The 20,909-nt window shown below is 52.3% G+C and overlaps 1 protein-coding gene across 1 annotated transcript in view; it reads right to left on the reverse strand.

The window, feature by feature from the left end:
* Nucleotides 1-18,599, reverse strand: part of PDE4D (phosphodiesterase 4D) — a 95,432-nt gene extending 76,833 nt beyond the window's left edge. The window contains exon 1 of the mRNA XM_029058180.2: nucleotides 18,460-18,599. Coding sequence (XP_028914013.1) covers nucleotides 18,460-18,506 — 47 coding nt within the window. The 5' untranslated portion in view covers nucleotides 18,507-18,599. The remainder of the gene's footprint in view (nucleotides 1-18,459) is intronic.
* Between the last annotated feature and the right edge of the window lie 2,310 nt (nucleotides 18,600-20,909).

The raw sequence follows: 20,909 nt of genomic DNA on the forward strand, positions 1-20,909 counted from the left end.
GAGTCAGAGGTCATGAGTTCGACTCCAGGCTCTGCCACTTGTCAGCTGTGTGACTGTGGGCAAGTCACTTCACTTCTCTGTGCCTCAGTTCCCTCATCTGTAAAACGGGGATTAACTGTGAGCCTCACGTGGGACAACCTGATTACCCTGTATCTCCCCCAGTGCTTAGAACAGTGCTCTGCACATAGTAAGTGCTTAACAAATACCAACATTATTATTATTATCATTATTATTATTATTATTATTATTAACACAAGGAGAAACCCTGCTTCATCCAGCACATACTAATCATATATACATTTTGTCCCCGGCAGGGGGAGCTGTGATGTCGGAAAAAAACAGCAGTTCCATTGAGGTTTGGCCAGAACCAGGGATGATTGTCCATGCTGGCTCACCTTGGGCAAGTCACTTCACTTCTCTGTGCCTCAGTTACCTCACCTGTAAAATGGGGATAGAGACTGTGAGCCCCACGTGGGACAGGGACTGTGTTCGACCCAATTTGCTTGTATCCACTCCAGTGCTTAGTACAGTGCCTGGCACACAGTAAGCGCTTTACAAATACCATCATCATCATTATTAATAATTGTATCATTAGAGCACTATACTAAGCACTTGGGAGTGTACGATATAACAGAGTTGGTAGACATGTTCCCTGCCTGCAACGAGCTCTGTCGGATGGTCCGCGCTGGGTCACTGGGAGAGAGTTGGGGATGGAGAGGGTGAGGGTCGGGGTGTCGTCGGATGGTCCGTGCTGCATCACTGGAGGAAGTTAGGGTTGTTTGATGGTCTGTACGTGGTCACTGAGGAAGAGTTAGGCATGGAGGGGTGAGAGTCAGGGATGCTGAATGGCCCATTCCTGACCTTGATGTCCCTCCACAGTCACCCGGCACCAACCATCCAACACCCCGGACTCTTTCCTTCCAATCCCTGTATGTCCCAGGGACGTCGATGATCTGCAGCTAACTCCACGGCCAGGTCATTCGGCAGCCGGGAGAGCCTAAACCGGGAGTCTGTCCGAAGCAGAGCGTGTGCCAAGCTCTATGCCCAGAACTGTGCCAAGCAGCAGGCGGCCTCCAGGGGCACGATGGTGGATGGTGGATGCGATACCTGCCCTGGAGGAGCCTGCAATCTAGTCCTCAGCCAAGCGTGGGTCAGGAGGCCGAGGGGTAGGGCAAGGGGAGAAGCTTGGGGATTGAGAACTTTCCCTTTCCGTGGTGTGATTCTGGGGGCTGGGCAAAGGCGGGGCTGCTTCAGGTTCAAGAAAGATGATTTCCAGGGACGCAAATGTGGATGCACCTTTCCAACCCTGAATCCAGCCTCTGGCAGTCCACCCCCAAGCAAACCCACGGTCTCCAGAAACCTCCTAAGATTCCTGTAACCAGGCATGGGTGGTCCTCTGGACAAGTCCCAGGGCCCAGCTCCAGGACAGTGGGAAGACAGTCTAGAGCATCCAGAAACACCGAAGCTATTGGTGACAATGTACACTATTCGACCCTTTACTGATTCCTGGGCAACAAATACAGGGTTCCCAACTGGAAGGCTGGCATGCTGGGGGCTGAAAGATGATCTAGTCATTGGAATTCTTAGCTGAGGCGGGGGGAGGGGGCTGGCCCCACCCCTTCCCCAAGCCTCCACCCAAAACATTGCTCTGCTCACCTGCCCCTTCCAGCCCCACTCCTTCTCACCCCTGCCACCCTGGGCCAGTTCCCAGCCCTGCCCGGCTGCCCGGGACTCCGGAGGCCACTCGATTTCCCATCATTCCTATCTCCTCGCTTCCAGGCCTTCTTCTTCTAGAGGAAAAAAGCGACCTACTCCTGGCTATTTCCTCAGCATCCAGCATCCTGAACCCTGGCCAGCTAATTAACAATGCAATTAACTGGATCTGCTCAATCGTTTTCTAATTAGGCAACCATCAGGCCCTGCTGTAGCTAGGACAGTCCTGACCTCCCACCCAGGGCTGACCCATTCAGCTGGCACCCAGGAGGGCTCAGCGTGGGGAAGGGTCTTTCTGAATTGTGCTCCCCATGCCATGGCCCCACTACCAGGGAGACTTTCCCCCTGCAATCACAATTCCCTGGGTGCAGGCATGGTATTTTTCCCTTAATGCCCCAGGTGAAGGGTTATTTTGCAACTGTGCAGACATGGTATTTTTCCCACAACACTCTGAGTGCAGCGTTCATCTGTGGCCATGCAGATACGGTCTTTTCATCAGGGCACCCCGACTGCAGAGCTCATCTGCAGCCGTGCAGACATGGTCTTCTCCCGACGACCATTCTCGGGATGCAGGATTCGTCTGTGGCCATGCAGACGTGGTATCTTCCCTACCACTTTTTGGCCTGAATGCCAACTGGTCATGGGGATAAACCTACAGGTGAGACCACACCTTGACTCATCTTTCTTATTCAACCCATACTTTCACTCTGTCACCAACTGCTGTTGGTTTCACCTTCCCAACAACTCCCAAATCTGCCCTTTCCTCTCCATCCAAATTACTACCATGCTGGTCCAAGGACTTCGCCTATCCCCCTCTCTGACTAATAATGTTGGTATTTGTTAAGCGCTTACTATGTGCCGAGCACTGTTCTAAGCGCTGGGGTAGACACAGGGGAAGCAGGTTGTCCCACGTGGGGCTCACAGTCTTCATCCCCATTTTACAGATGAGGTAACTGAGGCACCGAGAAGTTAAGTGACTTGCCCAAAGTCACACAGCTGACAAGTGGCCGAGCCGGGATTCGAACCCATGACCTCTGACTCCAAAGCCCGTGCTCTTTCCGCTGAGCCACGCTGCTTCTCATCCTTGCTACTACTTGCTTGCTTCTCATCCTTGCTGACTACTGCATCAGCATCCTTGCTGACCTCACTGTCTCCTGTCTTTTCCTACTCCAGTTCATATTTCACCCTCCTCCCTGGATTTTTTTGAAAAACCATTCAGTCCAAGTCTCCCCAGTTCTCAAAAAGCCTCCAGTGACTGTTCATCCCTGTCTCCATCCCCCTTCATACCTGACAGTCACACCTCCCCACCTTCAAAACCTTATTAAAATCACATCTCCCAAGTCCTCATTTATTCTTCTCCCACTCCCTTCAGCATCACCTTTCCACTTGGCTTTGCACCCGTTACTCATCCCACCATCAGTCCCACAGTACTTATGCACATACCTGTAATTCATTTATTTATATTGATTTTTAATGGTGTTCATTAAATGCTTACTACGGTGCCAGGCACCGTACTAAATACTGGGGTAGATTCGAGATAATCAGGTTGGTCACAATCCTTGTCCCACAAAGGACTCCCAGTCTTAATCCCCAATTTAAAGATGAGGTAACCGAGCCACAAAGAAGTGAAGTGTCTTGCCCAAGGTCACACAACAAGTGATGGAGTCAGGATTAATAAAAATAATAATAATGGTATTGGTAAAGTGCTTACTATGTGCAAAGCACTGTTCTAAGCACTGGGGGGGTACAAGGTGATCAGGTGGTCCCACGTGGGGCTCACAGTCTTCATCCCCATTTTTTAGATGAGTCACTGAGGCACAGAGAAGTGAAGTGACTTGGTCAAAGTCACACAGCTGACAAGCGGCAGAGCCAGGATGAAAACCCATGACCTCAGACTCTCAAGCCCAGGCCCTTTCCACTAAGCCACGCTGCTTCTATTAGCCACGCTGCTTCTCTTAGGATTAGAACCCAGGTCCTCTGATTCCCAGGCCCGTGCTCTAACCACTAGGCCATGCTGCTTCTTAATGTCTGCCTTCCCCTCTAGACAGTAAGTTAAGCTTCTTGTGGGCAGTGGAAGTGTCTACGAACTATCACACTACTTTCCCACACCCTCGATAACGTAAACTCCTTGTGTGTAGGGTTGGTGTCTACCGACTGTTTATTTTATTCTCTCATGCGCTTACTACTGTGCTCTGCACATAGTAAGCGCTCAATAAATATGATCGACTGATCTACCTCCACATTCAACAGAAACTCGTCACCATCAGCACTCAATCAGCTCTCTCCCTCCTGGCTAACCTCGCTGATCTCCTACAACCCAATCCATAAACTCTGCTCCTCTAATGCCAACCTACTCCCAATACCTCAATCTCATCTGTCCTGCTGCCAACCTCTCACCTACATTCATTCATTCAATCATATTTATTGAGCACTTACTGTGTTCAGAGCACTGTACTAAGCATCTGGGAGATTACAACACAACAGTAAGCAGAGAAGTTCCCTGTCCACAATGAGCTTACAGTCTGGGGTCAAGGAGGAAGGGAGACAAACATTAATATAAATAAATAAATTACAGATCTAGACATAAGTGGGACTGGGAGGTGGGGATGAACAAAGGGAGCAAGTCAGGGTGACGCAGAAGGAAGTGGGAGAGGAAAAAAGGGGTTTAGTCAAGAAAGGCCTCTTGGAGGAGACGTGCCTTCTGTAAGGCTTTGAAGGGTCGGGGGGGAAGAGTAACAGATCTGAGTTGTCTGTCAGATCTGACGAGGGAGGGCGTTCCAAGACAGAGTCAGGATGTGGGCAAGGGGTTGGTGGCGCGATAGATGAGATCGAGGTAAGTGAGAAGGTTAGTATTAGAGGAGCGAAATATAAAGGCTGAGTTTTGGTAGGAGAGTAGTGAGGTGACGTAGGAGGGGGAAAGGTGATCGAGTGTTTTAAAGCCAAGGTAAGGCATTTTTGTTTGATGCGGAGATGGATGGGCAACCATTGAAGGTCCTTGCGGAGTGGGGAAACATGTCCTGGGTGTTTTTCTACAACTGAATAATAATTTATTATTATTCACTGAATAATAATAATAATGTTGGTATTTGTTAAGCGCTTACTAGTGCAGAGCACTGTTCTAAGTGCTGGGGCAGATACAGGGTAATCAGGTTGTCCCACGTGAAGCTCACAGTTTTAATCTCCATTTTACAGATGAGGTAACTGAGGCACAGAGAAGTTAAGTGACTTGCCCACAGTCACACAGCTGACAAGTGGTAGAGCCAGGATTCAAACCCATGAAGTATGGACTGGAGTGGGGAGGAGGTTCCCCAGGAACTGGAGGGACAGCAAGGAGGCTGGTGTGGTAATCAGAGCACCCTAAACTTCTGCCAACCTCCAATCCCTTGCTTAAAAGCACTTGACAATCCAAACTCCTGCCTTGTCCAGGACCCTGCCTCAAGGCACCTTCTTCCCCTCCTCCCCGCCCAACACCTACCAGCTTCAAAAGCCCTGTTCGCTGGCTCTAAACAAGGCCCATATCCTCTAGAATGGGTGAGAGACCCCATGGGACCCCCTCAGCAGCTCCCAATTGGATCTTCTACTATGGGTGTGCCACCCCAAGGGACAGGGCCTCCCCTCCCGCCCCCACTCGGCAGCTTCCAACCAGACTCAGATACTACTACTAGTAATAATAATGATAATACTTGTGCAATTTGCTAAACGCTTCCTATACCTCTGCCAAGCACCAGGGTAGACACAAGATAATCAGGACCCAAATGGGGTTCACAATTCAAGTATTAAGCCCCCTTTTTTGGCAGAGGAGGGAACTGAGGCCCAGAGAAGTGAAGTGACTTGCCCAAGGTCACACAGCAGGCAAATGACAGCTGAAAATTAGAACCCAGGTCCTGACTCCCAGGCCCACACTCTTTCAACTAGGCAGAGGTGGGGCAACCTTGGACCCCGCTCAGCACCTCCCAACCAGATGCAGATCTTCCAAAACAGTTGTGAGACCCCCAAAAGGCCCCATCAGTGGCTCCCAACCAGACATTTATCTGGACTTCTCTATCTACAAGGACTTCTAGGCCTGTCTCCCTCCTGGAGTGTCAGCTTCATTCCTATTTATAATCTATTATAGGGATAGTATCAATCATTTATTGAGCACTTAAGCACTTGGGAGTCACTCAAACATATTTGTTGAGCGCTTACCGTGTGCCGAGCACTGTACCGAGTGCTTGGGAGAGTTCAGTATAACAATAAAACAGAGTTTGTAGACGTGTTTTCTGCTCACAAGGAGTTTAGAGTCTAGAGGAGGGTCTTACAATCTAGATTATGTTAAATAGTTGTCAGAAGGAATCACATCTACCAACCTTATTGCACTGTACTTTCCCAAGGGCTTACTATAGTGCTCTACCCACAGTAAGCACTCACTGACTGATTGACTGACCCAGATCCTCTTGACAGGTGTGAGACCCCTCAGGGCCTCTCTCCACAACTGCCAACCAGACACAGATCCTCCAGACTCTAATGTTAACCTTCTCACTGTACCTCCATCTCATCTACCTCGTCGCCGACCTCTCGCCCACATCCTGCTTCTGGCCTGGAATGCCCTGCCTCCTCATATCCAACAGACGGTTACTTTCCCAACCCCACTTCAAAGCCTTATTGAAGGCACATCTCCTCCAAGAGGCCTTCCCTGACTAAGCCCTCCTCTCCCCTTCTCTCATCCCTTCTGCGTCGCCCTGACTTGCTCCCTTCATTCATTCCCCCTCCCAGCCCCACAGCACTTATGTCCATATCTGGTTTATTCATTTATTTATGTTAATGTCTGTCTCCCCCTCTAGACTGTGAGCTTGTTTGGGGCAGGGAATGTATCTATTTATTGCTATAATGTACTTTCCCAAGGGTTTAGTAGAGTGCTATGTGCCCATTAAATGCTCAATAAATAGGACTGAATGAATGAACAAGCGTGCCACCCTGAGGGCTCGGCTCAGCGGCTCCAGATTGCCGATCCCAGACACCCCCAGCCCACCCCAAGGACTCCACTCAGGGGCTCCAGCCAGCACATTGCAGAACCCAGATGCCCCCAGCCCTGCAATCTGAACCCAGATGCCCCCAGCCCACCCCGAGGGCCCCACTCAAGGGCTCCAGCCAGCAGACTCCTGACCCCAGATGACCCCAGCCCACCCTCACCAACTCTGGTCATGCGTCAGCATGCAGGAAAGCATATGCAAGACCACAATCTTGCCCGTTGTCCCAGGGCCCAAGGGGCACTGCCCAGTGTGGTTAGTTCTACACCACTGAAAAGCTAGCCAGTAGTCCACAGGCAAGGCCTAATGAGAGGCCGGACAGAGATTCACCCCTGAGCCAGTGGCCAGGAGACCATTGTCTGGGGGGGTTGCAGCACTGGGGCAGCCTGGGTAGCAGTCCTTGGGTGGCCACCATTGAGAGATGCCTGAGGGAAGAGACCCTTACTCTTCTCCCTATCTCTCTCTTCCCCACCCCCAGCCACAGTCCACACCTGCACAGCCTTCCTGGAGGCCTTGCAGAGGCACAGAGACTCTGGGAGAGGAGCTCTCAGCACTAAGTCTCTTAAAGAGTTACTCCTTCTGGCAAGCAGCCTGAACCTGAGCCCTCCACCTCCCTGCTTCCCCCCTCCCGGGAGAAAGAAGAGCTTGTGGGAGAGGGGGATTGGAACTGTGGGGTTGAGTGGCTAGGGAAGAAGGGGAAGAGTTTCAGCTGCAGGTTCTCCCCACCCCGGAGAAAAGCCAGATATTTGGGGTGGGGGTTCAACAGCAGCCCCTCTGCTGGGAGAGAGGCGGAGCAGATGGGGGATTCGGCTGTAGCCCCCTCCCCTGGGAAAGAAGCCAGGCAGATGAGAGGTTCAGCTGCCGCTCCTTCCAGGGGAGAGTGGCTGAACAGATGGGGGGGGTTCAGCTGTAGCCCCCTCCCCCGGGAAAGAAGCTGGACAGATGGGGTGTTCAGCTGCTGCTCTTGCCCGGGGAGAATAGCCAAACAGATTGGGAGTTCAGCTATAGCCCCCTCCCCCAGGAGAGGCTGAGCGGAGTGGGGTGGGGTTCAGCTGCTGCTCCTCCCGGCTGTTCTGGTACACAAGAGCCCCATGACCCCCTGAGAGTTTAGGGGCACCGCAGGTCCCCAGGCAGCAGGGCAGCGACCCCAGTCCTTGGGGAGCTACTGGAGACTGAACGGCGAGGAACGGGCCTTGGGAAAGGCCGCCTCGGGCCCGGCCCTCGGGCTCAGGCCAGTGGGCGGCGGGTGAGATTCGAGGCATGGCCGGAGCCCATACGATGGGGGCCGGGACCAGGGGGGCCGGGAGACATTAAAATGCAGAAAGCCATTCGGGGACCTGGCCAAACAATGAGCCTTTCACCCTGATCCCACGGGGCAAGAGGGGCCACTGTGGGGCACCAAGGGGCATATAATAATGACAATTAAAATAATCATCATATCAGTTGTGGTAATTGTTGAAAACTTACTTTGTTCCAAGGACTGTACTAAGCACTGGGGTAGATACAAGATCATCAGGAAGGACCCTGTCCATCCTGGGGCTCATAGCCTCAGAAGGGAAAATGAATAGTGAACCCCCATTTTACAGATGAGGAAACTGAGGCCTAGTGATGGGAAATGACTTGCCCAAGGTCCCACAGCAAGTTTCATTTCAATAGCGTCTGGTTCGTCAGTAACTTGGGAGCCCCTATCACGCCTGCGGTCAAACTGAGATTATTTTAAAAAAACAAAAAGACTATTTTGGGTTCCTGGGAGAATGCCAATCATTCATTCAAACGTATTTATTGAGCGCTTACTGTGTGCAAAGCACTCTTCTGAGCGCTTGGGAGAGTAGACTATAACAATATACAGACACATTCCCTGCCCAAAACGAGCTCACAAGTCTAGAGGGGAGACAGACATTAATATAAATAAACTGCAGATTTGGACATAAATCCTTTGGGGCTGGGATGGGGGATGAATGAAGGGAACAAGTCAGGGTGACACAGGAGGGAATGGGAGAAGAGGAAAGGAAGGCTTAGTCAGGGAAGGCCTCTTGGAGGAGATGCGCCTTCAAAAAGCCTGCCTGGCTTAGTGGAAAGAGCACGGGTTTGGAAGTCAGAGGTCATGGGTTCTGATCCCAGCTCTGCCACTTATCAGCTGGGTGACTTTGGACAAGACGCTTCACTTCTCTGTACCTCAGTTACCTCATCTGTAAAATGGGGATTAAGACTGTATGCCTCACATGGGACAACCTGATTACCTTGTATCAACCCCAGCGTTTAGAACAGTGCTTTGCACATAGTAAGTGCTTAAGAAATACCATAATAATAATTAATTAATAATTAAGCCTTTGAAACAGGGTTGGAAGATAGAAACTAACAGAGATGAGGAGGGAGGGCGTTCCAAGCCAGAGGCAGGATGTGGGTGAGCGGCCAGCGACAAGATAGACGAGATGGAGGGACAGTGAGAAGGTTAACATTAGAGGAGGGAAGTGTATAGGCTGGGTTGTAGCAGGAGAGTAAGTGAGGTGAGGTAGGAGGGGGCAAGCTGATGGACCGTTTTTAAGCTAAACCCAGAAGCTCCCACTTGACCAGTCACACAGTGAGACTGACTGGGCACCTTCTGAGGAGACAGGGCCATGCTGGCCCCCCACTGCGGGCACAGTGCTGTTTGGGGTGTCTGTTAATAGTAATAACAACAACAACAGCAACAATAATAATAACAACAGTGGTGTTTGTTAAGCACTTACTCTGTGTCAAACAACTCTTCTGAAGGTTGGGGTAGACACATGTTAATTAGATGGGATGCGGTCTCCATTTCACAGGGGATCACCATCTAAGTAGTGGGTAGCAAGCAGCAGTAGTAATGCTTTTCATAAGGGACTTAATATATGCAAAGCACTGTATCGAGTGCAGGAAAAGGAATACGTGTATGAAGTATAGACAGTCCCTGGCCCCTACAGACCAGCATTCGCCCCACCTTCAAAGCTCTACTAAAATACTTTTTCCTCCAAGAAGCCCTCCCCGACTAACCACTCATCTCCCATTCTATTCTGCATCGCCTACGCACTCGGGTCTGAATGCAAGCACCCCTAAGCACTTCAATACTAGTCCTACTACTTATGTACATATTCTAATACTAGGTTGCGGCTTCCCCTACCTGTAATTTATTTTAATGTCTCTGCCCTGCTAGAGTCTAAGTTCCTTGAGGGTATGGATCATGCCTACCAGCTTTACTGCACACTCCCAAGCCCTTAGTACAGCGCTCTGCCCAAAGTAAGGGCTCAATAAATTAGAGAGGAGGAAGAGTCGGTGTCTTGGCCCCATTTTAGATGAGGAGACTGGGGCCCAAAGAGGTTGAGGGATTTGAGAAGCAGCATGGTCTAGTGGAAAGAGCCTGGGCCTGGGAGTCAGAGGACCTGGGTTCCAATCCAAGCCCCGCTAATTGCCTACTGTGTAACCTTGAGCAAGTAACTTAGCTTCTCTGTGCCTCAGTTTCCTCATCTATAAAATGGGAATTAAAAGCCTGTTTTTCCTTCTAGTTAGACTGTGAGCTCCATGTGGGACAGGGATTGTGCCCAATCTGATACAAGTTAATCAGGGTGGACGCAGTCCCTGCCCCACATGGAACTCACACTTTTGATCCCCATTTTACAGATGAGATAGCTGAAGCCCAGAGAAGTGGAGTGACTTGCCCAAGGTGACAGAGTAGACACAAGGTGGAGCCGCGATTGGAACCCAGTCCTTCTGACTCCCAGCCTCATGCTCTATCTGCTAAGCCATGCCGGTTTTCCTCTGTACAAGAGCCAGCTAGCGTGGAATCCTTTCTGAAGAACTACAGCTCCACAGCACATATGTACATATCTGTAATTTATTTATATTCATGTCTGTCTCCCCCTCTAGACTGGAAGCTCATTGAGGGCAGGGGATGTGTCTGTTTATTGTTCTACTGGACTCTCCCAAGCACTTAGTACAGTGCTCTGCAAACAGTAAGCTTCACGGGCTCCTCCTCTGCCTCCCAACCCCTAACCGTGGGGGTCCCTCAAGGTTCAGTTCTTGGTCCCCTTCTATTCTCCATCTACACTCACACCCTTGGAGAACTCATTTGCTCCCAGGCCTTCAACTACCATCTCTATGCAGATGATTCCCATATCTACATCTCCTCCCCTGTTCTCTCTCCCTTTCTCCAGGTTCATATTTCCTCCTGCCTTCAGGACATCTCCACTTGGATGTCCTCCCATCACCTCAAACTCAACATGTCCAAAACAGAGTTCCCTATCTTCCCTCCCAAACCCCGTCCTCTCCCAAATTTTCCTGTCACTGTAGATGGCACAACCATCTTTCTAGTTTCACAAGCCTGTAACCCTGGTGTCACCCTTGACTCCACTCTCTCATTCAACCCACTTATCCAATCCATCACCAAATCCTGTCGGTCTTACCTTCACAACATTGCCAAGATCCGCCCTTTCTTCTCCATCCAAACCACTACCACGTTAGTATAATCACTCATCCTATCCTGCCTAGATTACTGCATCAACCTCTTTTCTGACCTCCCAACCTCCTGCCATTCCAATAATTCATTCATTCATTCAATAGCATTTATTGAGTGCTTACTATGTGCAGAGCACTGTACTAGGCGCTTGGAATGTACAAATCGGTAACAGATAGAGACAGTCCCTGCCCTTTGACAGGCTTACAGTCTAATCGGGGGAGACGGACAGACAAGAACAATAGCAATAAATAGAATCTAGGGGATGAACATCTGATTAAAACAATAGCAAATAAATAGAATTAAGGTGATGTACAATCCATACTTCACTCTGCGGCCCGGATTACCTTTCTACAGAAAAGGTCAGGGCATGTCACCACCCTCTCCTTGAAAATCTCCAGTGGTTGCCTATCCCCTCGGTATCAACAAAAACTCCCCACTATTGGCTTTAAAGCTCTCCATCACCTTGCCCCCCGTTTACCTCACCTCTCTTCTCTCCTTCTCCATCCCAGCCAGCACACTCCGCTCCCTTGGTGCCACTAACCTTTTCACTGTGCCTCCATCTTGCCTGCCTCACCACTGAACTCTGGCCTATGTCCTCCCACCGGCTTGGAATGCCCTCCCTCCTCAAATCTGCCAATCACTCTCCCCCCTCTTCAAAGCCCTACTGAAGGCACACCTCCTCCAAGAGGCCTTCCCAGACTAAGCCCCACTTTCCCTCAGCTCCCACTCCCTTCCGTGTCATCCTGACTTGTTCCCTTTGTTCTTCTCCCCCCAACCCCCATGCTCCACGGCACTTATTTATAGATCTATAATTTGACTTATTTATATTGATGCCTGTGTACTTGTACTGATGTCTGTCTCCCTCCTCTAGATTGTGACTCGTTGTGGTCAGGTATTCTCTCTCTTTATGGTTGTATTGTACTTTCCATAAAGTATGGAGCTCTGCACACAGTAAGTGCTCAATAAATACTACTGAGTGAATGAAAGTAAACGCTCAGTAAATGTGATTGAATGAATGAATGATTACCTTACATCTACTTCGGCACTTAGAATAGGGCTTGACACATAGCAAGCACTTAACAAATATCATTAATAGTAATAGTAATTGACTTTAATGTCCGACTCCCCTTCCAGACTGTAAACTTCTTATGAGGATGGAATGCATTTACCAACTCTGTGGTACTGGATTCTCAAGTGCTTAGTACAGTGCTTTGAACACAGTAAGTGCTCAATAAATACTTTTGTTTGATTAATTAAATATCAATCAATGGTATGAGGATATATTCATAAGTGCTGGAGCAAGGGGTGGGGTGAGGATCAGAGTGCTTAAGGGGTACAGACCAACGGAACATAGGCAATGAGGAAGAGAGGATTCAGGGGATTCAGGGGAAGACAGAAATCAGGGGATTGGGAGACTATTGAGTTCAAAGTGTCGTACTAATCACTTGGGAGAATACAATAGAGGAAATCAATAATAGAATGGCATTTACTGAGTGCTTACTAAGTGCAGAGTACTGTACTAAACACTTGGGAAGGTACGGACTAGACTATACCTAGATTGGGTCTAACGTGTAAGCCCGTTGTAGACTGGGAACATGTCTACCAATTGTTATAGTGTACTCATAATGATGGCATTTGTTAAGCGCTTACTATGTGCCAAGCACTGTTCTAAGCGCTGTACTCTCCCCCGTGCTTAATACAGTCCTCTGCACACAGTAAGTGCTCAATAAATATGACTAGGTTGACCACAATAGAGTTGGTAGACACAATCCCTGCCCACAAGGAGCCTGCAGTCTAGGAGGGAAGGCAGACATTTAGATAAATTACAAACAGGGGAAATGGCAGAATGCATGGATATGCACAGAAGTCCTATGGGGCCAGCAGTGGGGTGATTATCAAGGGCTTAAGGGGTACTGATTCCAGTGCATAGGCCACGCTGAATGGAAGGCAAAAGGAGATCAGGGAAGGCCTCTTGGAGGGCCTGTGATTTGGGGAGAACTTTAAAGGTGGGGTGAGCAGGGATTCCTATCTTCACATCGCTTGAAACTGAATCCCTCTTATATTGGACACACACACATTCACTGGCCAGCCTCCTGCAGGCTGAAGAAGAGGCCCAGAATGCATTCACCAACTCTGTTATTCTTTGCACGCCCAAGTGCTCTGCGCACGGTAAGCGCTCAATAAATGCCACTGCATTCATTCATTCATTCATCCAATTGTATTTATTGAGCCCTTACTATGTGCAGAGCACTGTACTAAGCCCTTGGAATGTACAATTTAGCAACAGATAGAGACAGTCCCTGCCCGACAATGGGCTCACAGTCTAAATGGGGGGGACAAACAACACAACAAAACAAAACAAGTAGTCTGGTATCAATATCATCAAGATAAATAGAATTATAGATATATACATATCATTAACAAAACAGAGTAATAAATAATACATGCAAATATGCACAAGTGCTGTGGGGAGGGGAAAGGGGAAGAGCAGAGGGAGGGAGTAGGGGAAATGGAGAGAGGAGGAGCAGAGGGAAAAGGAGGGCTCAGTCTGGGAAGGCCTCCTGGAGGAGGTGAGCTCTCAGTAGGGCTCTGAAGAGGGGAAGAGAGTTTGGCAGATGTGAGGAGGGAGGGCATTCCAGGTTAGTGGTAGGACGTGGGCCAGGGATTGATGGCGGGACAGGCGAGAACGAGGGAGCGTGAGGAGGTGAGCGGCGGCAGAGGAGCGGAATGTACGGGGTGGGCTGTAGAGGGAGAGAAGGGAGGTGAGGTAGGACAGAGCCAGGTGATGGAGAGCTTTGAAGCCAAGAGTGAGGAGTTTTTGTTTCATGTGAAGGTTGATAAGCAACCACTGGAGGTTTTTGAGGAGGGGAGTGACATGCCCAGAGCGTTTCTATAGAAAGATAATCCAGGCAGCGGAATGAAGAATAGACTGGAGCGGGGAGAGAAAGGAGGATGGGAGATCAGAGAGGAGGCTGACGCAATGATCCAGTCGGGATATGATGAGAAATTGTACCAAAAAGGTAACTATTTGGATGGAGAGGAAAAAGTGGATCTTGGCGATATTGTGAAGGTGAGACCGCAGGTTTTGGGGACAGACTGGATGTGCGGGGTGAATGAGAGAGCAGAGTCAAGGATGACACAGAGGTTGCAGGCCTGTGAAGGGGAAGGATGGTAGTGATGGGGAAGTGGGGCAGAGGACAAGGTTTGGGAGGGAAGACAAGGAGCTCTGTCTTGGACATGTTGAATTTTAGGTGGCGGGCAGACATCCTGGTGGAGACCTCCTGAAGGCAGGAGGAGATACGAGCCTGGAGAGAGGGGGAGAGGACAGGGGAGGAGATGTAGAGTTGGGTTTCATCTGCACAGAGAGGATAGTTGAAGCTGTGGGAGCGAATGAGTTCACGGAGGGAGTGAATATAGATGGAGAACGGAAGGGGGCCAAGACCTGACCCTCGAGGAACCCCTACTATTAGTGGATGGGAGGGGAAGGAGGAGCCCGCGAAGGAGACCGAGGATGAACAGCCAGAGAGATAAGAGGAGAATCAGGAGAGGATGGAGTCCGTGAAGCCAAGGTTGGATAATGTGTTGAGGAGAAGGGGATGGTCGACTATGTTAAAGGCCGAATGATTTCCCAGTTCAAGGCCAATGGGCAGCGGCGTGGCCATGGGGGCCTGGGGCTCTGCTGAGGTGCGGTGAGGCCTGACCGCTGGTGGATAGCGCAGGACCACCCCAGCAAACATGACCAGAGTGGAGGCAGGGCCACGCCCCAGGGAGCATTGATCACGCATACGGCCAAGCCTCTGGAATCACTGACCATGACCTCCACCCTGACAGGGGTCACTGACCTCGCCCCCGAATCACAGGCCACGCCAGGGGATCACTGACCATGCCCTCGGCCACACCCCCAGGATCACCAGCCAAGCCCCAGAAATCACTGGCCATGTCCCTGAGGTGATGACCACGTCCTCTGCCATGCCCAAGACGGCAGGACAGGGCCCAGGGCCCTCGGCCGTGCCCCCACGGAATGACCGGCCCCTCCTTCCACCCCGCCCCCAGGAATCATTGGCCACGCCCTGGGCCAGGCCCCTGGACCACAGAGCCCCATCATTGAGAAGCAGCGTGGCTCAGCGGAAAGAGCCCGGGCTGGGGAGTCGGAGGTCATGGGTTCTAATCCCACCTCTGCCGCTGGCCAGCTGTGTGACTTTGGGCAAGTCACTTCATTTCTCGGTGACTCAGTGGCCTCATCTGTAAAATGGGGATTAAAACTGAGCCCCACGTGGGACAACCTGATCACCTTCTATCCCCCCAGCGCTTAGAACAGTGCTCTGCACATAGTAAGTGCTTAACAAATACCACTATCATTATTATTATTATTATTGGCCACGCCCTCATGGAATCACTCGACCCCGGCCCGGAGAGCCTTGGCCATGCCCCCGGACCACAGAGAAGCAGCGTGGCTCAGTGGAGAGAGCTCGGGCTTGGGAGTCAGAGGTCATGGGTTCGAATCCCGGCTCTGCCACTTGTCAGCTGGGTGACTGTGGGCAAGTCACTTCACTTCTCTGGGCCTCAGATGCCTCATCTGCAAAATGGGGATTAAGGCTGTGAGCCTCAGGAGGGACAACCTGATGACCCTGGATCTCCCCCAGCGCTCAGAATAGTGCTCTGCACATAGTAAGCGCTTAACAAATACCAACATTAGAAGCACCGAAGCCTGCCGTTGGCCCCGCCCCCGGTGACCACTGACCCCGCCCAGGGCCCCCGTCCCCGAGGCGGCTGCAGGGGCGGGACAGACGCCGCTGCGCGCAGGAAGGTGCCTTTTCTGGGTGGTGACTGCGGGCGGAAACATTTTCGCGGCAATTCTTCTCTTCTCCCAAACCGCAGGCAGCCGGTTTCCACAACAAACGTCGCTCCTCCACCCGATGCGTCTACCTGCCTTTGTTGGATTGCGCATCGACAGTTTCCCCGCCCCCCGGGGCCGCTCCCCTCCCACTCGGCCTGGGCACCCGCGAGCGTTCATTCATTCATCCAATAGTCTTTACTGAGCGCTTACTAGGTGCACAGCACTGTACTAAGCGCATGAGCACCTCGGAGCACTTCGGGAGCACCTCCGGAACGCTCCGACGAGGGCTCCTGGGCCCCTACGACATCCCAAGCGCCTAGTACAGTGCTCTGCACCTAGTAAGCGCTCAATAAAGACTACTGGATGAATGAATGCCACCGACCACCCCGCCCCCTGCCCACCCCGTGACCTCTGCTTTAAGGTCAAGGAGGCGAAATGGAGGGAAGCCCAGAGCGCTTACCTAAGGAGCCGGGCCTAGCAGGGCCCCTCCCTGCCCGTCTTCTACTACTAATAATAATGTTGGTATTTGTTAAGCGCTTACTATGTGCCAAGCACCGTTCTAAGCACTGGGGGAGAGAGAAGGTCATCGGGTTGTCCCACGTGAGGCTCACAGCCTTCATACCCCCCTTTTACAGATGAGGTAACTGAGGCCCAGAGAAGTGAAGTGACTGGCCCAAGGTCGCACAGCTGACAAGCGGCGGATCCGGGATTAGAACCCACGACCTCTGACTCCCAAGCCCGGGCTCTTGCCACGAAGCCATGCTGCTTCTACTAATAACGCTGGTATCTGCTGAGTGCTTACTAGGTGCCAGGCACTGTGTTAAGCGCAGGGGTGGATACAAGCAAATCGGGTTGGACACAGTCCCTTGTCCCATGTGGAGCTCACAGTTTCAATCCCCATTTTACTGAAGAGGTATGGAGCTGTACAGTGACTTGCCCAAGGTCATACAGCAGACACGTGGCAGAGCTGGAATTAGAACCCATAACCTCTGACTCCCAGGCCAGCACTCTATCCACTACGCCACAATAATAATGTTGGTATTTGTTAAGCGCTTACTATGTGCCGAGCACTGTTCTAAGCACTGGTGTAGATACAGGGTAGTCAGGTTGTCCCATGTGAGGCTCACAGTGTTGCCTCACATGTTGCTATCTGTCTCCCTGCCCATCTCTGCCACTGGTACACGAAAGCTTTGGGCAGGGATTGCCTCTCTTTATTACTGCATTGTACTTTCCCAAACGCTTAGTCCAGTGCTCTGCACACAGTCAGCGTTCAACAGATATGACCAAATGAACTGAACGGGTGAGAAGAAATGTGCAGCTCGCCGGCCCCCATTCATTCAGTAGTATTTACTGAGTGCTTACTATGTGCAGAGCACTGTACTAAGTGCTTGGAATGGACAATTCAGCCACAGATAGAGACCGTCCCTGCCCATTGATGGGCTCACAGTCTAAATGAGGCCTCCTCCTCCTCCTCCTCCTCTCGGGTCAAGTGTCCTCTCGGGCTATTTGTGAACTGGACCCGGGCCTGAGAATGTGTTTGTCGCCCAGACCCGCTGCTGGCAGGGGGGGGAGGGGGGAAGAGGTCTCCCCGCCTTTCTCGACTGGAAGCCCGGCATGGGCAGGGATTGCCTCGCTAAATGGCGCTTTCCAAGTGCTTAGTACGGTGCTCTACCCACAGTGAGGGCTCAAAAAGCAGCGTGGCTCAGTGGAAAGAGTCCGCGCTTCGGAGTCAGAGGTCAGGGGTTCTAATCCCCATCTGCCAATTGTCAGCTGTGTGACTTTGGGCAAGTGGCTTCACTTCTCTGTGCCTCAGTTACCTCATCTGTAAAATGGGGATGAAGACTGGGAGCCCATGTGGGACAGCCTGATGACCTTGTAGCCCCCCCCCCCCTCAGCGCTTGGCACATAGTAAGCGCTTAACAAATGCCATTATGATTTTTTTTGTTTAGACCGTGAGCCTGTTGTCGGGCAGGGACTGTCTCTAGCCGTTGTCCAGTTGTCCATTCCAAGCGCTCCGTTCAGTGCTCTGCACATAGTAAGTGCTCGATAACTACTACTGAATGCCAAATCGCCTGGAGAAGCGGCGTGGCTCAGTGGCAAGAGCCCGGGCTTGGGAGTCCGAGGTCGTGGGTTCTAATCCCCCACGACCCTCCGCCCCTCGCCAGCTGGGTGGCCTTCCAGGTGACAGTCCCCTCATCTGTCAAAGGGGGATGAAGACGGGGAGCCCCACGTGGGGCAAGCCGATCACCTCGCCTCCCCCCGCCCCGGGGCGTTGGGACCAGCGCTTGGCACAGAGTAAGCGCTTGGCCAATCCCGTTATTACGAGGCCGCCGGCCGTCTGGATGGGGTGGGGAGGTCGCTGTCGAAGGAAGGCCCCTTCCCCCGCCCTCCCCGAGGCCGGACCCCCCGAGGCCGGGCCCCCCGGCTCTCACCAGATCCAGGAGTGCCTCCGGAAGGGGAAGCTGTTGACGTGCATCATGCTGGCGGCTGTCCCGGGCCGCCCCTCCTCCGGCCCCGGCCGCCGCTCACCGCAACAAGTGTGGGAGGGCTGGGGCCCGGGCGCACCGGGCCGGCGGCTGGGCCTGGGGCTGGGGCTGGGGCTGGGGCTGGGGCTGGGGCTGGGACTGGGACTGGGACTGGGACTGGGACTGGGACTGGGGCGGGGGCTGGGCGGGGGCCCATGGACGCCCCCGGGCTGCGCCGGCCCCCAGCGGCCGCATGGGCCCGGCGGTGGCCGCCCTCTGCACGCCCCCGGAGGCTACGGCATCGGGGCCCGGGCGGGGGGCGGGCGGGGGGCTGAGCTGCGGGGGCTGCGCCGGGCGGGGGGCGGGAGCCGATCCGGCCTGGCCCTCCTCCTCCGGAGACACATAATCATCCTAATCATCTCCGGCGGCGGCGGCGGCGGCGGCGGGGGGTCGGGGGTCGGGGGTCGGGGGTCGGTCCTAGGCCCCGGCGGGGCAGTGCGGGCTGCGGGCGTCCATCCCGGCCGCTCCCCGGGGCGGGGGCGGGGGCGGGGGCTGCCCACGCTCCCACGCGCGATGGCGGGCCCCGCAGCTCCGCCCCGCCGGCCCGGCTCCCGTCCGGTCCTTCTCCCGGCGCGGGGACTGCAGCAGGATGGTGTGGGGCTGCGGCGCCGGCCACCCGCACACACCACACACACACACGCACAAAAACACACACACACACACACACCCAGACGGCGGCGGTGGCGTCACGGGGCCCCTCCAGGGGGGTGCGGGACCGGCGGCCCACGCCCGCCCTATAGGCCCGGCGCCCGGACGCCTCATCTCGGGGGAGAAAGGATGAAATGCAAAGACGATGAAAACGATGAACTAGAAAGGATGAAAAGGATGGCGGTCCGAAAGGGTGGGATTCGAACCCGCGTCTCGCCCTCCCCCAGGCAAGCCCTCTTCACCCGACGCCACCGCCCACACGGTGCCGCAGACCCTGCCCAGGAAAAAAAGGATCGTTTCTTTTCATCCTACTTCATCCATTCCCCCCTCCTGGACAAGGGCTTTCTAGCCACTTGACTTCTATCCACCCCAGCGCTTAGTACGACGTGGTTCAGTGGAAAGAGCCCGGGCTTGGGAGTCCGAGATCATGGGTTCGAATTCCGGCTCTGCCACTTGTCGGCTGTGGGACTGTGGGCAAGTCACTGCGCTTCTCTGGGCCTCAGTGACCTCATCTGTCAAATGGGGATGAAGACAGGGAGCCTCACGTGGGACAACCTGATGACCCTGTATCTATCCCAGCGCTTCGAACAGTGCTCTGTACATAGTAAGCACTTAACAAATACCAACATTATTATTATTAAGAATATTTATTCATTCATTCGATAGTATTTATTGAGCGCTTACTATGTGCAGAGCACTGTACTAAGCACTTGGAATGTACAAAGGGGTAACAGATAGAGACAGTCTCTGCCCTTTGACGGGCTTACAGTCTAATCGGGGGAGACGGACAGACAAGAACAATGGCAATAAATAGAATCAAGGGGATTCTAGAATCAAGATTATTATTAGTGCTTGGCACATAGTAAGTGTTTAATAAATACCATCAATACCATTATTAACCAGAAATAAGGAGGCCATGAGGAAGGAAGGGGAGTTTCTCCAGAAGTTGTCCAACCATCTCCACATCACGCAGAAACGCCTCACCCTCCTCTCTGGAGCACTCCCGTCACTGCACCTCGATGCTATCACACTACACCCCACCCTCAACACTTCGCTCCTCTGACGCCTACCTACTCACTGTGCCCCAAATCAATCGATCAGTGATATTGATTGAGCACTACCTGTGTGCAGAACACTACTAAGCTCTTGGATGAGTACTCATTCATTCATTCAGTTGTATTTCTTGAGTGCTTACTGTGTGCAGATCACTGTACTAAGCCCTTGGAATGGACAATTCGGCAACAAATAGAGACAATCCCTGCCCAACAACGGGCTCTACAGTCTAAAAGGGAGACAGAGAGCAAAACAAAACAAGTAGACAAGCATTAATGCCGTCAAAATAGATAAATAGAATCATAAGTGTATATACACATCATTAATAAAATAGAGTAATAATATATACAAAATATACACAAATGTTGTGGGGAGGGGAAGGGGGTAGAATAGAGGGAGGGAGGAGGGGCAATAGGGAGGGGAGGAAGGGCAGAGGGAAAGGGAGGACTCAGTCTGGGAGGGCCTCCTGGAGGAGGTGAGCTCTCAGTAGAGCTTTGAAGAGGGCAAGAGACTCAGTTTGGCAGATGTGAGGAGGGAGGGCATTCCAGGTCAGCGGTAGGATGTGGGTCAGGGGTCGATGGCAGGACAGGCGAATGAGGCATCGTGAGGAGTTGAGCGGAAGAAGAGGAGTTGGGGGTATGGGGTGGGCTGGAGAA

The sequence above is a fragment of the Ornithorhynchus anatinus genome, chromosome 1, assembly GCF_004115215.2.
Source record: "Ornithorhynchus anatinus isolate Pmale09 chromosome 1, mOrnAna1.pri.v4, whole genome shotgun sequence".
Lineage (NCBI taxonomy): Eukaryota > Metazoa > Chordata > Mammalia > Monotremata > Ornithorhynchidae > Ornithorhynchus > Ornithorhynchus anatinus.